The sequence below is a fragment of the Schistocerca cancellata genome, chromosome 2 (genome assembly GCF_023864275.1).
Source record: "Schistocerca cancellata isolate TAMUIC-IGC-003103 chromosome 2, iqSchCanc2.1, whole genome shotgun sequence".
Classification (NCBI taxonomy): Eukaryota; Metazoa; Arthropoda; class Insecta; order Orthoptera; family Acrididae; genus Schistocerca; species Schistocerca cancellata.
Window position 1 is genome coordinate 935691807 of NC_064627.1, and position 17304 is coordinate 935709110.

General features: G+C 40.6%; 1 protein-coding gene across 1 annotated transcript in view; it reads right to left on the bottom strand.

The window, feature by feature from the left end:
• LOC126162900 (transcription initiation factor TFIID subunit 7) overlaps positions 1 to 16455 on the bottom strand; it is a 75244-nt gene extending 58789 nt beyond the window's left edge. The window contains exons 1-2 of the mRNA XM_049919708.1: positions 16222 to 16455; positions 741 to 872 (exon numbers count right to left, since the gene is read on the bottom strand). Of these exons, the coding sequence (XP_049775665.1) occupies positions 741 to 872; positions 16222 to 16302 (213 nt within the window). The 5' untranslated portion in view covers positions 16303 to 16455. The remainder of the gene's footprint in view (positions 1 to 740; positions 873 to 16221) is intronic.
• Between the last annotated feature and the right edge of the window lie 849 nt (positions 16456 to 17304).

Genomic DNA, 17304 nt, shown 5'->3' on the forward strand with positions numbered 1-17304 from the left:
AATGGAAACAGCTGGCACCTTTAAAACATTGATTAGAGACCTTCATGTCATTTGGTATTGTTCTAGCCTTTTAACTGGACATTGTTACATGTTTTGTCTTGTTTTTGATTTCAGTGAGTCCAATTTGTGTTCCTTCAGCTTCCATTACTTCACATTTCCTTAAAGGTATTTACACCTCTTGCCAAAATTACTGTAACTTCTGCATCTGCATATGCACATGCTTGACTGCATTTAATCATAATCATAACTGTAACTATCTCGTCTATTTTTTTGCATCAGACTATGCAATGCTGAGTCCTATATTTCAGCAAAGAGACATCACCCTGTTTCACTCCAGCTGTAAAGTTAACATTCTTGGTCATTTAGTTATTCAGGTTAATTCCTGCCTTTGTGTCCTTCCTTGTTGATAGAACTAGTCTTCTTCATAGATAACAAATTCTGCCAGTGCTTTGTACCCAAGTGCTTTGTATGCAAGTAATTCCATCAGCATGTACCTTGAGCCACGAAAACTGAGTCAATCCTGTTGACAAATCACAAAGCTTCGAATCTGGAATATTTAAATTAATGTAAATAATGATATTTCCACTAGCAGATAATATATTGTTTGTCAGCACCTGCTTCTTTCAGTTTTCGAAGACTATAATATTTTAATGTTCTGAATCTAAGTAAAGATAGATATTTACTGAACTCTATGCCAAGTTCTAAATTACATCTTGAATTTATAGCACTCTATCACCTACCTTAGCAGGCATCAACCAATGGTCTACTCTAACTTCACCATATCTCATGTCATTTTCAAGCTTAATTGAAAGTCTGTCCTTAAGGTGAACAACCCCACTCCTAATAGCTTCACGTAGCACTTTTGCTGGTTCCTGGAACAGAATATGTTGAAAGTGAGATCACTGAAAATGATACTCAGCATGCAGAGAAAAGAATGAGAAGGTATACAAATTCATCATCTACAAAACATCTGTCACAACACTATCAATTATTTAAGAATTGTTCATGTTTGAAAAAAGGAGGAGACAGATTTCTTAGACTTCTGTAGCTCCTCCCCCCCCCCCCTTTTTTTAAATTAAAAACCACCTGCGAATGGGTTGAATTAGTTGTATTTTGAAGAAAAAATACAAAAACAAATTTTAGTGCAGATCACTATTGATAATACAGTTGAGTGATGTCAATATTATCCTTAGAGAAGAGAGTCCGTCCCACTATCTCTCAATGTTTTCTAACAATCTATGATCATTTATTTAATACTTTACCACGAAAGTCAAGTAATTAAACTAAAATGAATAATATAATGTTAACTGTTGCAATACAAAACCCCAATGAAAGAGGAACTAATACTTACGACATGTAATCTCTGGTATACATTCCAGATCAAATTAAATGATCATACTACACATCTAATCCTTCCATCGCACACTTACAACTTCTGTGCATTGTTAAGAATGTGAGAAGAAAATAATAACAGAAAGAGAGAAGGTTTTGTGCTTCTAGGAGAACACAGCCTTGCTATCTTTCTGAGTTAAAAAAGAAGAAGAAGAAGAAGAAAGAAACCAATTCTGTATTATTTCATGTGACTGTACAATAAATCAGAAGAGAGATGGAGCAACACATGAGTTCTACGAGAGCTCTAAATGATTCTTGGAAATTACCACAAAACATGACCAACTGCCAATTACATATTGCTAAATGTCTTTCACGCTTGCTAAGGAACCAGAATAAAAGATATTGCTGATGATGGGCATGCATCCGATTCCATATCGGCAATAAATAATATTATGAAAAGGATAGACTGCTACTCACCACAAAGATCACATGTTGAGTTGAACAGACAGGCACGACATACGTAACAGTCTTTTTGTTGTGCCTGTCTGCAACTCAATGTATCTTTAAGGTGAGTATAGGGATCTATCCTGTTCATAACATTGTTGACACTTCAACCTGGGTATTCCATTATTTAAATAATTAAATAAATAAGATTCTTTTGATGAGTACTATAAAAACTGTTTTTCCAACAAAAAAGTGATGACGAGGCATCTTGAATGATAGATTTTGTTTTGTTGTCGTATTCTAGCTTCCTATGTAGGAACAATATGAATTGTATTTCTCCTTGTTTTTCTACAGCAGCCTACAGCGTAAAGTTGGTTTTTGTTGACTGTTAATTCTTTGAGGTTAAATCTTTTGCACCAGAGTTAACAACATGTTATGTTGTTGTTGTTGTGGTCTTCAGTCCTGAGACTGGTTTGTTGCAGCTCTCCGTGCTACCCTACCCTGTGCAAGCCTCATCATCTCCGAGTAACTACTGCAACCCACATCCTGAATCTGCTTAGTGTATTCATCTTGGTCTCCCTCTACGATTTTTACCCTCCAAGCTTCCTTCCAATACTCTTCTAGTCAAGTTGTGCCACAAATTCCTCTTCTCCCCAATTCTGTTCAGTACCTCCTCATTAGGTACGCGATCTACCCATCTGATCTTCAGCATTCTTCTGTAGCACCACATTTCAAAAGCTTCTATTCTCTTCCTGTCTAAACTATTTATCTTCCATATTTCACTTCCATAGGTGGCTATGCTCCACACAAATACTCTCTGAGAAGACTTCCTGGCACTTAAATCTACACTCTATGTTAAAAAAATTCTCGTCTTCAGAAACGCTTTCCTTGCCATAGCCCGTCTACATTTTATATCCTTTGTACTCTGACCATCAGTTATTCTGCGCCCCGAATAGCAAAACCCATCTACTACTTTAACTGTCTCATTACCTAAACTAATTCCCTCAGCATCCCCTTATTTAATTCAACTACATTCCATTATCTTCATTTTGCTTTTGTTGATGTCCATCTTACATGAAATGATCATCACGATAAAATAAGATAAATCAGGGCTCACACAGAAAAATTTAAGTGCTCATTTTTTCCGCACCCTGTTCGAGAGTGGAATGGTAGAGGCAGCTTGAATGAACCCTCTGCCAGACACTTAATTGTGAATAGCAGAGTAATCACGTATATGTAGAGGTATATCCCCCGCAGGGGGCTCCCGTCTTGGGAGTATGTGGGTGGCAACCACACGGGTCCTTAGCTAAGCCTTCCATTTACTTATGTCAGGCTTCTCCTGTTTCCTTTCCTATCTGGCCCCCCTCGGCCAACTCTTGGTTTCTTTGACCCCAACGGTATTAGGTTTCCGAGGCCCAAGGGTGTCTTTCACTTTCCTCTCTAGTATCTATTATCTACCCTTCGACCCAATGGCGAAGCGAGCGGAAGAAGAATCTTATATCCCAGGTTCTCAACGATCATGGAGGCGGAAGAGGTCATGCCAGACGAACTGGCTGTAAAGGCGCCGCTCAGCCATCATTGAGCTCGTGGCAGTTCGTTGCAGTTCTGGTACCTGAAGTCACATGTCACATACACATGTACCGTGACGAATTGTTCCAGAATCATAGTGTGTGGGTCACTTCCTCACAAGCTATAATCCACCTTAAACAAATTCACGCAAATGGCAATTTCTCCTATCATTTTCTCTAAATACCAATGGCGATGGGATAAGGACGATGGTAGCAGGCTCCGAGTGAGGCTGAAAGCTACTAGTCTGGACCTGCACATTGGCGGCAGGTGTGTGATGGTCGCCTTCCTGAGAACCCGTGTGACTACTTGGGAATCCGGTCCTGCATCTGCGACTGGGCAGGCCTATTTAGGATGACCGCTGCCCACACTGAATGGGGAATGCCCTAGAAAATGTGGGCTAAACATCGGAAGTCACGCTTGAACCCGGCTGGGAATCCGCACCCAGTGGGTCACTCTTTATACTGCAGACGTAAACAAAAGAAGAATGAAATGGTGGTGGTTAGTGTTTAACGTCCCGTCGACAACGAGGTCATTAGAGACGGAGCGCAAGCTCGGGTTAGGGAAGGATTGGGTAGGAAATCGGCCGTGCCCTTTCAAAGGAACCATCCCGGCATTTGCCTGAAATGATTTAGGGAAATCACGGAAAACCTAAATCAGGATGGCTGGAGACGGGATTGAACCGTCGTCCTCCCGAATGCGAGTCCAGTGTGCTAACCACTGCGCCACCTCGAGAAGAATGAAATGATTATGACAATAGGGACATGGAATGTCAGGACCCTCCTGGACGTGGACAATTACAGGCCAGAGAGAAGAACCGCTCTTATCACCCAAGAACTAGCCCGGCTAGATATAGACATATCTGCCTTGAGTGAGACAAGACTCTCAGGTGAGGGACACATTAGTGAGGTACGTTCAGGGTACACCATCTTCTGGAAGGGAAAGGATGCAGGAGAACCACGCATCCATGGTGCAGGATTTGCCGTAAAAACGAAAATAGTGAAAGATCTTCGACTTACACCTGTCTCAATTAATGAAAGACTGATGACTCTTAGAGTACCCATTGGTTCAGACAGATTCATCACCTTCGTCTCTGCATATGCTCCTACTTTAGACAGTGATGAAGACACAAAGAATCAGTTCTACCACCAACTGAACAGTACTCTCTCTAAAATACCCATTCAAGATAAATTAATTTTACTTGGTGATTTCAATGCCAGAGTGGGAACGGACAACCGTTTTTGGAGAGACGTCATGGGCAAACAAGGGGTGGGAAACTGCAATGCAAATGGGTTGTTACTTCTCGGTCTATGTGCTGAGCACGAGCTTTTCATCTCCAATACCCAATTCTGTTTGCGTAATTGCTATAAGACCACATGGATGCACACACACTCCAAACATTGGCATCTCATAGGCTACGTTATTACGCGACAGCATGACAAGAAAGACATTCTCATCACAAAAGCAGCACTAAACATCGATGAGTGCTGGACTGACCATAGACTTTTAGTCAGTCGTTTGAGAGTACCAGAGTATCGCAAGCCACGATCCCACTTCTCAAACCCACCACGCAGAAAATTCAACATAAGCAACCTGAACAACAAAAACGTTCACTCACACTTCCAAGACATACTGTCTGAACAACTTAACAAAGCTCCAGCAACCACAGATGACGTCGAACAAGACTGGACCACATTAAAGATCATCATCAAAGAAACTGCTGAGAATGTTGTTGGTTTTAGTGCACGGAAAAGAAGTGACTGGTTTGATGACAACCATGGAGAAATCCAAGCCATCATCAATGCAAAGCAGGATGCTTACTTATCCCTTGCTCAAGATCCTTCCTGCGCAGGAAAGAAAGCACACTTTCAAGAACTCAAGCAGAAATGTCAAAGTGAAATACGAGTAATCAAGAACAAATGGTGGCAACAGAAAGCCACAGAACTCCAAAATCTTTCCGATGCAAGGAACCTGCGTGGCTTCTACGCTGGTATTAAAGAACTTTATGGACCTATCCGCTCCTCATCAGGAACACTGAAAGCTGCTGACAACTCCACCATTCTTACTGAAAGTCAGGACATCTTAAATCGTTGGAAAGAGCACTTCAGCTCACTGTTAAACCGCCCTTCTAGTGCCGCTAGAGATTTTTTCAAAAATGTCCCACAGCACCCTCCAAAGCCCTGGATGGCTGATCCTCCAAGTTTTCAAGAATTCTGCAAGGCACTCAAGAGTGTGAAACCTGGGAAGGCTCCTGGACCTGACAGCATCCCGATGGAGCTTACTGAGGGTGGCGGATTGCCTCTAAAAACTAGACTCTTCTCACTCATTCTATTAATGTGGGAAACCCGCAAGGTACCAGCTGACTTTAAGAACACAATTGTCACCATTTTCAAGAAGGGCGACAGAAGCGTCTGTGGTAACTACCGGGGAATATCTCTACCCTCTGTCACTGGCAAAATTTTTACAAGAATCCTTTTAAATCGCCTCCAGACACTTTCAGAGACTATACTACCTGAGTCTCAATACGGGTTTCGACCTTCAAGAGGGACAATTGACATGATTTTCTGTGCACGACAACTACAGGAGAAGTGCAGAGAACAGCAAAAGCCTTTACTACTTGTTTTCTATGACCTAGAAAAGGCCTTTGATACAGTTCCCAGAGAAGCCATGTGGATGGTCTTAAAACGCTTTGGCTGCCCTGAACATTTTGTTGACCTGATTGAAGCTCTCCACGATGATATGACTGGACAGGTCTTCTGCCAGAATGAAACGACTGGTGAATTCCCAATAACAAGTGGGCTTAAACAAGGATGCGTTCTTGCACTAACATTATTTGCATCGTATCTGGCAGCTATGCTTTATGAGACAACCGTAAACAATGCAGGAATAGAACTAAAGTACAGGTTTGATGGAGGATTATTCAATCAGTCCAGACTCCATTCAAAAAGGTTCACCAGTACCACTCGTGTGACAGAGCTGCAGTATGCTGATGACAATGCTTCTCCAGCTCATTCACCTGCAGAGTTGCAGCTGTCAGTTGATTCCTTCAGCAGGGCGTACGAATGATTTGGTCTCTCCATCAATATTCCAAAGACAAAGGTGATGGCACAGCCAACTGCTGGCTCCTCCATTCCTGACTTCAGCATATCCATTTATGATACACCCTTGGAACAAGTGGACCATTTCCTCTACCTGGGAAGCATACTGTCATCTAACTGCTCATCTGGAAAAGATGTGGAGAATAGATTACGTGCTGCCCATGTAGCATTTGGACGTCTTACAAAGCGTGTCTTCCTGAATAAAGACCTAACACTGTACACCAAACTGATGGTGTACAAAGCTGTAGTCATTTCCACCCTGCTATATGGTTGCGAAACCTGGACATTATATCGCTGTGATCTGAAGAAACTAGAACGCTTCAACCAACAGAAGCTAAGATATATCATGAACCTGAAATGGGATGACTTCATATCCAACACGGCTGTTCTTGAGAAAGCAAAAATGTATAGCATGGAAGCTCTTATCATTGGGCATCAACTCAGATGGGTCGGACATGTCCAGCGGATGAAAAATGACAGACTTCCACGCCAAATGCTGTACAGCGAAGTGAGCACAGGTAAAAGGCCACGAGGTGCCCCTCTCAAACGTTATAAGGATCAGTACAAGAAAAATCTGAAAAACTTTAACATCGATCCAAGTAACTGGTCCACAATCGCAGAAGACCGAAGTCACTGGGGCTCAGTTACCTCAAACGCTCTTCAAAACTTTGAGCTGGAACATCGAAGAATGGAGGATGACAAATGCCAGAGATGTAAACTCCTCCAGGCTCAGCCACGTCCTCCACCGTCCATCAGCAGTAATGTCTGTGGCCGCCTGTTCCACGCTAGGATTGATTGCTAAGCCATCAACGACACTTCCATGCCTGAACCGTGACAAAGGAAAGCTCAGGAGAGAAATGAAAACTCGGATACGAGTATCAGCCGACGATGACAAGAGGTATATCATCCTTTCAAGACACTGTCCATTCCATTCAACTGCTCTCCCAAGTCCTTTGCTGTCTCTGACCGAATTACAATGTCATCGGCAAACCTGAAAGCTTTTATTTCTTCTCCATAGATTTCGATTCATACTCCAAATTTTCCTTTTGTTTCCTTTACTGCTTGCTCAATATACAGATTGAATAACAATGGGGATAGGCTACAACTTCGTCTTACTCCCTTCTCAACCACTGCTTCCTTTTCATGCCCCTCAACTCTTATAACTGCAGTCTGGTTTCTGTACAAATTGTAAATAGCCTTTCGCTCCCTGTATTTTACCCCTCCCACCTTTAGAATTTGAAAGAGAGTATTCCAGTCAACATTGTCAAAAGCTTTCCCTAAGTCTACAAATGCTAGAAACGTAGGTTTGCCTTTCCTTAATCTTTCTTCTAAGATAAGTCGTAAGGTCAGTATTGCCTCACGTGTTCCAATATTTCTACAGAACCCAAACTGATCTTCCCCAAGGTCAGCTTCTACAAGTTTTTCCATTCGTCTGTAAAGAATTCATATTAGTATTTTGCAGCCGTGACTTATTAAACTGATAGTTCGTTATTTTTCACATCTGTTGACACCTGCTTTCTTTGGGATTGGAATTATTATATTCTTCTTGAAGTCTGAAGGTATTTTGCCTATTTCATACATCTTGCTCACCATATGGTAGAGTTTTGTCATAGCTGGCTCTCCCAAGACTATCAGTAGTTCTAATGGAATGTTGTATACTCACACAGCCTTTTTTTGACTTAAGTCTTTCAGTGCTCTGTCAAATTTTTCATTCAGTATCGTATCTCCCATTTCATCTTCATCTACGTTCTCTACCATTTCCATAATATTGCCCTCAAATACATTGCCCTTGTATAGACCCTCTATATTCTCCTTCCACTTTTCTGCTTTCCTTTCATTAATTACATACAAATATTCAATTATAAAAATGGTTTTCTGGTTATTTTAAAGCATTTAAAATTCTGTTATCAAGGGTCAAAGACATTAATTCAGGAAGAAGAAAATTTGGCAAGTAACTTCAGTAACTTCTCAATTCTAAAGTAAGTTTACTTTTACATTGGCCTTTACTATAATGCCACAAAATTGTGTCTGCAGAAATGCCAAAATCCATTTCTTCAGCACAAAATTATTATTTTTGACTCATAATCTCCCTCTACAAACAACTGCCACCAAACATATTACAATGTGCCTTCCAAACTATCTCTGTGATAATAACTATTCTGTAATTTTGGTAACAAATCTGGCTCTCCAACTTTGATCCCCATCCCAATAAAATCCTAAATCTATAAAATCAATTATGAGACTACCGCATATAAGTATAAAATTAAATATAAGGCTACTGGTAGAAAGATGCTGAATGAAACATGTTTGGCAGTCACGAGAACAGTGCGCGAAGTGTTCAGTGACTACCGTAGCAGAATATTGTAAAATGATCTTTCACAAAACCCAATGTGCTATTAGCAAAAGCACCCACATCGGTCATCTGCTGCCATAGTACATTAATGTCAAATTTTGCTGCACTGCACTGTCCTAACGGATACATTCATCGTACATCCCATATTGATTTCTAAAGTTATTTCATGCAATGTTCCTTGTCTGTATTATGAAAAGGATAGACTGTTACTAACTATATAGCAGAGGTGTTGAATTGCAGATAGGTACAACAAAAAGACTGTCCAACAAATAAGCTTTTGGTCAAAAAGGCCTTCATCAGAATTAGACAACGTACACATACACACTCATGCAAATGCAACTCACACACACGTACCACAGTACCTGGCTGCCAAAGTCAGAGTTGCTTGTGTTTTAGCAGTGAAACTATACACAAACACAGCTTCTCTCAGTCGTTAAGTGCACTGCATTATCTGTGATGAGAGTTAATGCCTGAAATTTGGTATTCTCAATACCCTCTTTACAATGTGGATCTCGAGGTGCTGACTTCCCTAATGATATCCAAAACGGAATGTCCCATGTGTCTAGCTCTACCTACCATTTGTGGGGCCATAATCACATCAGACAGCTTTTCACATGAATTACCCGAGTACAAATGACAGCTCCGCAAATGCACTACCCTTTTACACCTTGTATACATGATACTATCACCATCTGTGCTTGTGCATGTTACTATTCCAGGACTTTTGTCACGTCATTGTATATCAATGCCTAGCAGATAATATTAATAGTAACCTTCCACTTTTTGCTGATGGTGCAGTTACAGTAGCGCTCAAAAATATTTTGTAGAAAGAATTATTTACAATTACATAAAGATAAGCCTGTAACAGAAAAAACTGCCAGTGGGTAACTGAGAAGTATGCAGTTATAATCCATTTACTACAGAACTATATTTAGTTTAAACAAAGTTATCTTACATCACAATAAAAATAACAATTCTTCTGGCTCAAAAATAATTTTTTGGTCTAACTATGTAAGAATATAATAAAATTATTTTGGAATCTGAAGAACAAATCAGTATTTTGTTGCATATTCATGGGCTTTGGTCACAGCTGCACAACTGTTTGTCATTGAATCCACGAGCTTTTCTAATAGGTCAAGCGGGAGTTTCGGCCATTTGTCCAATAAGGCAGCAACAAACTGAAACTAGTTTGAGGAACTTCCACAAAGAACAAGTCAATCCAGTGCATCACAGAAGTGTTGAGCTGGATTTAGATTTGCGCTCTGGCTTGGCCACCCCAAAAGTCAGATTTTTTTTTTATCTGAAAAGAAGTTTTTAAATGTCTAGGGGCATGTTTTGAATCATCATAATGCTGAAATAGCCTATTACATGATGTATTATTTCTTCCATATGGAACAATTTTCTTTTCTGAAATGTCAGTGTACAGGAAATGGCCCATTTTGTCTTTTATTGGAACTAGAGCACCAACCCCACTTCTAGAAAAATATCCCCATACCACAACACTGCCACCACCATGCATAATGGTCGGTACCTGGTACTCTTCTTTTGTCCCTTTGGTATTTTGGTTGACATATATATGCACATCATCACAAGAAAATACATTAAATGTACTTTCACCACTGTATGAAACCTTTGGTCAATCTGTAGCATTCCAAGTTTGATACTTCTTTACAAACTCTATCCTGGTCTTCCTATTTCTTTGAATTTAGGAGTGGGTTAAGTGATAGTCATCCACCATTTAAATCAGCTGCTACTAGGCAACATTTTCAGTAGAGACATGTATGTTCAGTCCATGATGTTGCTCCAGATCATCTATAACTTGTCGAGCGATTTTCTTGGATCAACAGCTGAGTGCTTACAAACTGTTCTCTCCTCCATCATTGTTGTTTTTTTGAGGACAACTTGCCCTTGGCTTATTGGCTACTCTTGATTCCTGTTTTTGCCATCAGATGCACACAGTTTTTCGTTGTAATATGCTATAGCAACACTAGACTGTAATGCCTAAGTGACAATAGTTGATGAGTAGTGTACCAGTAAAACAGGTTAAAAAATACTTTTGAGTTAAAGAAATACACCTGTGTTCTTACATTGTTATTGAATGACCTTACTTGATATGCAACAACAGCAGCAGCATGAAGCTCTTGACGGAGTGACACAATTACTGTTGTCACTGCATGTGGACAGTACTGACAACATAATACAACTACAAAATACCTTTGAGCGCTACTGTACCTATAATGAAGTACTGTCTGCAAAAAGGTGCACAAATATTTTGGTGGATTTTGATAATATTTCAAAGTTCTGCAAAGACTGGAAACTAATAGTCCGAAAAAGTAAAACTTTGCATTTAATGAAGTGAAAAAAGTAGTACCCTATGACTAACAGTATCAATGAGTCACAGTTAGAACTGGTCAACTCATACAAATACTGGGTGTAACACTCTGCATGGAATATGAAAAGGAAAGATAACATAGACTTAGTCACAGGTAAAGCAGATAGCAGACTCCTATTTATTGCTAGAATACTAGAAAAATGTGATCAGTCTACAAAGGACATTGTGTACGAATCACTCGTGCAACTCATCCTACAATTTTGCTCAAGTGTGTGATATCAGTACCAAACAGGGCTAACACGATATTCAACGTATACAGAAAAGAGAAGCATGAATGGTCACAGGTTTGCCTGACCAAAGGCAGAATGACAGAGATGTTGAAGAAACGGAACTGGCACACACTTGAAGATAGAAACAAACTATCCCGAGAGTGACTCCTTAAAAAATTTCAAGAACCGCCTCCATGTGATGACTCTAGGAATACACTAAAATTCCCTATGTAACATTTCCATAACGATTAGATTAATTACAACATGCACAGAGGCATTTAAACAGTCATTCTTTCTGTGCTCCATAGATGAATGGGAAATACAGAAGCGTCCGATCCTACCCGTCGGCTTTGACCCATGACGTCACAAATATGGCGGAAACGACCATAAACGACAATTCCAATATGGCGGATATAAAAACATCGCATACGTATCATAAAGACGAAAATACATAGAAAAACAACACACACACAAGTTTCACAAAAAGCCTAATGACTCTAACGGGACAAGCGTGGGAAATTGGGGGTTTTTGGGTGGGGAGAAACTAAATATACACAAATTTAGCCACCCACCGCCATACAAAACCACGCAAGACGACGAAAAAAATCGACATCACAAAACTCACCAAATACCACAAAACACATTCTTATCCGGAATCGGACACTTCCCTTGACCTATATAGATCTACAGTAGCTCCCGATCCCATAAATTAGGATCGAACACTTCCCTTGACCTATATAGTTCAACAGCATCTCCCGATCCCATCCCCCAATACAAAAATCAAAATACACCGCAAAACATTGCGAACAAACACTTCCCTTCACCTACATATATCTACAGCAGCTCCCAACCCCATAAATTGGGATCGAACACTTCCCTTGTCCTATATAGCTCAACAGCAACTCCCGATCCCATCTCCCATTACAAAAATCAACATACTCCACCAAACATTGAGATTGAACACTTCCCTCCAACTATATAGCTCAACAGCAGCTACCAATCCCATAACTTAGGATAGACCACTATCCTTGACCTATGTAACTCTAAAACATCTCCCAGTACGAATACCAAATATGGCGGATATAAAAACGTCACATACGTATCATAAAGACAAAAATAGCCCTCAACCGAGAACTATTAATCCGGTCTTTCATATCCATTCCTGAACAAAAACCACAACCGAATACACTTAATAACAAACTCAGCCGACGTACAGCAATCATCATTACATTAACCATCACACAAAACCGTTAACTCACTAATACAAATTCCGCTTCAAAAAGACGCACGCAGCACTCACCACTGACCAACAGCAAACTGAGCCCAACACACCAAACAAACGAAAACCATGAACATACCACCAGAGGGCACAACAAACAACAACACGACATCTACAAACACGCCACACTCACAAACCAAACTCCACGCCGTAATGACGTCACACACCACAACACCCTTACGTCACGGGTCAAAGCCGACGCGTGAGATCGGATGTTTCTGTTGACCCGATGAATGGAATGGAAGGAATCAATAATACCTGGTACAATGGGAAGTGCCCTTGGCCTTGCACTTCACAGTGGTTTGCACTTTATAGTCGTAGATACACATTTAAGCTTTGTTTTATACAATATACACTTGTGCTTTGTTTTATACAATATACACTTGTGCTTTGTTTTATACATATTGCACAACAGTCACTGTTTCTTTATAAGTTTGTTTCTGAGACTGCATACATAGTGGGTCTCTCCCATCACGAACTGTCCAACTTGTCAAAAGGTTTAAATTCTAAGTCTTACAAAATTCTGTTGTCAAAAGACACAAAAGGGAGGCAATAAGAGAGGAAGGAGTGAGACAGGGTTATAGCCTCTCCCTTACATTATTCAATCTAAAAAGTCCAGGGGGGGGGGGGGGGACACACTTTAATTTTTGCATTATGAAAAGGATAGATTAAACAACATCCATACACAGCCCATGCTCCTAACCCCTCGCCTCGCGGCTTATATCCTTGTAATAGACCTAGATGCAAAACCTGCCCCCATACACCCTCTCACCACCACCTACTCCAATCTGGTCACAGGCATCACCTATCCCATCAAAGGCTGGGCTACCTGTGATACTAGTCATGACCTATAAGCTGAGCTGCAACCACTGTGCCATATTTTGCATGGGCATGACAACCAACAAGCTTGTCTATACGCATGAATGGCCACTGACAACCTGAGGCCGAGAAACAGCTGGACCACCCATTTGCTGAGTATGCTGCCCAACACAATGTTCTTCACTTCAATGATTGCTTCACAGCCTGTGCCATCTGGATCCTTTACACCAACACCACCTGTTCTGGAATGCACCTGGGAACTCTCCCTACAATATATCCTACGTTCCTATAACCCTCCTGGCATCAACCTTCATTAGTTGCTGCCCTTTGCTCATGTGTCCCCTTTCTTGTTCCCATTCCAGCACAACACAGCCCTCTATTCCACCGACGCACCCACAGTCTTTTTACTTCTATCCTTTTCTGCTGCCCCCCTCCCCCTCCGTCTAACCTCCAGAGTGCACCTAGCTGCAGTACCCTCTCCGCACCATATCCCTGTATGCTCCCACAAGCAGCACTTTACCATGTTCCACCCCTAGCCTGCTATCCCTACTCCTCCCTACCCCAGCCTCCTCCTTACTCCCAGCACCCAGTTTGCTTCTCCTATCATGCACTGTTGTTCTCAGTCTGACCTACACAGCCAGAAACTGTGGTCATGTGTATTGTCTAATTCTGATGTAGGCTGTTTAGACAAAACCTCTGTTTGACAGTCTTTTCATTGTGCCTATCTGCAACTCAGCATCTCTGCTACATTGTGAGTAGCAACTATCCTTTTCATAATATTGTCAAAAATGGTAGATTGCCACTAACCATACACTGGAGATGAGTCACAGACAAGCGCAACAAAAAGATTTCTAAACAAGTAAGCTTTCCACCAAAAGGCCTCCTTGTAATTACGAGGGGCGTTTGAAAAGACCGTGCAAAGTCCAAGAGATAGCACCACCGGCACGCATCGAGGTCAGGTTAAGTTAATAGCCTCTTTGGAAAGAATGCACACAAAGTTTCATCCATATTGGTCTATTTCTTTGTGTTTGGCATACAGGTGAATCAAGGAAGTTGAGTGATTGTCAAAAAATGGACGAAAAAGAATTTCATGTCGTGATTAAACATTACTTTATGAAAGGCAAAATGCCTCAGGAGACTATAGAGAAGGTTGATAAACATTATGGTGACTCTGCACCTTAGATTAGAACAGTTTATAAGTGGTTTCAAAATTTTCGGGGTGGCCATATAGGCACAAGTGATGCTGAATGTTTTGGACGCTTTGTGGAGGTTATGACTCCAGAAATCATTGATAAAATCCATGATACGGTGATGGATGCCAGAAGAGTTGTGGTGCATGAGATTGCTAGTGTTGTGGGCATCTTGAATGAACGAGTACATAATATTTTGCATAAACATTTGGACATGAGAAAGCTATCCGCAAGATGGGTTCTGCAATTGCTCATGCTTGACCAAAAACGGAATCGTGTGAAGTGTTGCAAGGATAGTTGGCAGCTGTTCAGAAAGAATCCGCAGGGCTATAAGCGTCATTTCGCCACTGTGGATGAAACAGGGATAATTCTCATCAACTATCTGGAAAAGGGTAAAACTATTACAGGTGCATATTATTCATCACTATTGGATCGTTTGAAAACTGAGCTGCAAGAAAAACGCCGGTGATTGGACCGCAAAAAAATCCATTTCCATCATGACACTGCACCAGCACACACCTCAGTAGTTGTGGTCACAAAATTAATGGAAATAGGATTCCAACTTGTTTAACATCCCCCCTATTCTCCAGACTTGGCTCCCTTGGACTACTATTTGTTCCCCAATTTGAAGAAATGGCTGGCGGGACAAAGATTTTATTCAAACGAGGAGGTGATTGCAGCAACCAATAGCTATTTTGCAGACTTTGAGAATTCCTATTATTCGGAAGGGATCACCAAATTAGAACAGTGTCACGAATGACGACGATGATGATGATAACACAAACACCCAGTCCCCGGGCAAAAAACTCCCCAACCCGGCTGGGAATCAAACCCGGGGTCCTGTGATCCAGAGGCAGCAATGCTGGCCGCTAGACCACGAGCTGCTGACTCCACAGGAGAGGATAGTGCTTGAGGTATCTTTGGTACCTCTGATACGTAACTGTCAATAGCCCTCAAAACACATCCACTTGCAGCAGCTTCCAATCACTAGACAGTAGTCAGGGCTATTTCCAGCTGTTTAAGAAAAGTAATTCATCCTTTACTTAAAACAGCACACACAGTAGTGCTGCATTGCTTCCAACGAAATATTTTACATAAAAGTAAACAAATAACTTGCAACTAAGGTTTTCTCATTATCTTTCAAGTTATGGGTTTGAAGCGCTACAAATATTACAGTAGCCTGGACGATTAACAGCTAAAACGAGAGCTCCATTACGCCAACACAAAAACCTGGTACAAAATTTGATATGTCTGTGGAACGTTTTCCATGTTATATCTACTATCAAATTCAACAACTTTAATCTGTGACAACTGGAGGCAATATACATTCCTGGAAACTAATGTGACACGATACGTTTGATATCTACAGTAACTGTAAATCACAAACGTCAACTTACTACAAAAGAGATTATGCACAACACTCACAACGCACAAATTAAGTTTATAGTTGCGGATGTAGTATGAGTTGACAAGATATGGAAAAAAAATCTTACTTTAAGTACGGTGCATACAAATCGAGTAAACAGAAAGATAACTTACTGGTGGGAGCCGTAAGATAAATTGGCTCTCTAGCTCCACTGGCGGCTCAGCTTCTCGTTTTGGTTCATTGTGCCGATTCATACTGATGTTTCAGATTTTACCTACGGTTTGCTGTGTATATGTGATTTGCATAATACATCACTTTAAAACGTTTATATACAATATCATATGTACATATACTCCACACCGTTTTGACAGCAGTAGGTAAACAACACTTGTTGCAAGGAACTTCTGGAAGATACAACAGTTCACGACGACATTACGAATCACCTTTGGTCAAATTCTTCATATGTTTTTTTTTTTCCTGTTTTCGGCAATTAATACCCTGTCGTATGATTCACTTAGTCAAAATTTCTGATAATTTAATGAGGTACTTCAATACTACAAAAGGAAAGCAACAAGGGATACAAACAATCGACTCAAGTATGATACAAGTCCTCGGTAAGGCCAATTCACACTGTGAATTCAAATCTCAGTGCCATAGGGGGTGTATTCGCATTGTCTGTCACGTCAGTAGCGAATATTGGAAATAATGTTACGAGTCACCATCCGTAATAACGTAAAAAAGCCGGAGCATCGTCCTGGAACTGAGGAACTAAAAATGATTAAGTTTATTTATGACCCAAGCTAGGTTCACAACTTATGTTCTTGAATAATTTTGTGTGTTAAAGTACTGAGAAGTGAAATAACATTTCAAAATATCGACATTTAATTGCCAACGTTGATATATACACACAAACACGTCAAATACTATTTATAAGGGAATAAAGTATAATTCATTCCGGTCGTCACGTCACGCTCCATGAAAACATTCTGCAACGCATTTCAAGTGGTGGCATCCAACTGACCGTCCCATCAGATCACGCCACATCAAGTCACGCCACGTCAAGCCACGACACCGTCACGGTGTCATATTTCGTTCCCTTGTTGTTATCAGTTGTTTGTTGTTCGTAATTTCTTTTTTTTTAATTTATTATTAATGACGAAATATTAATTGAACCATTGAGGCAGCAGTCTAAATTTAGTTACCATCTACTACAATTACAAAGTGGATTTTTATACATATGGGTAATATATTTAATA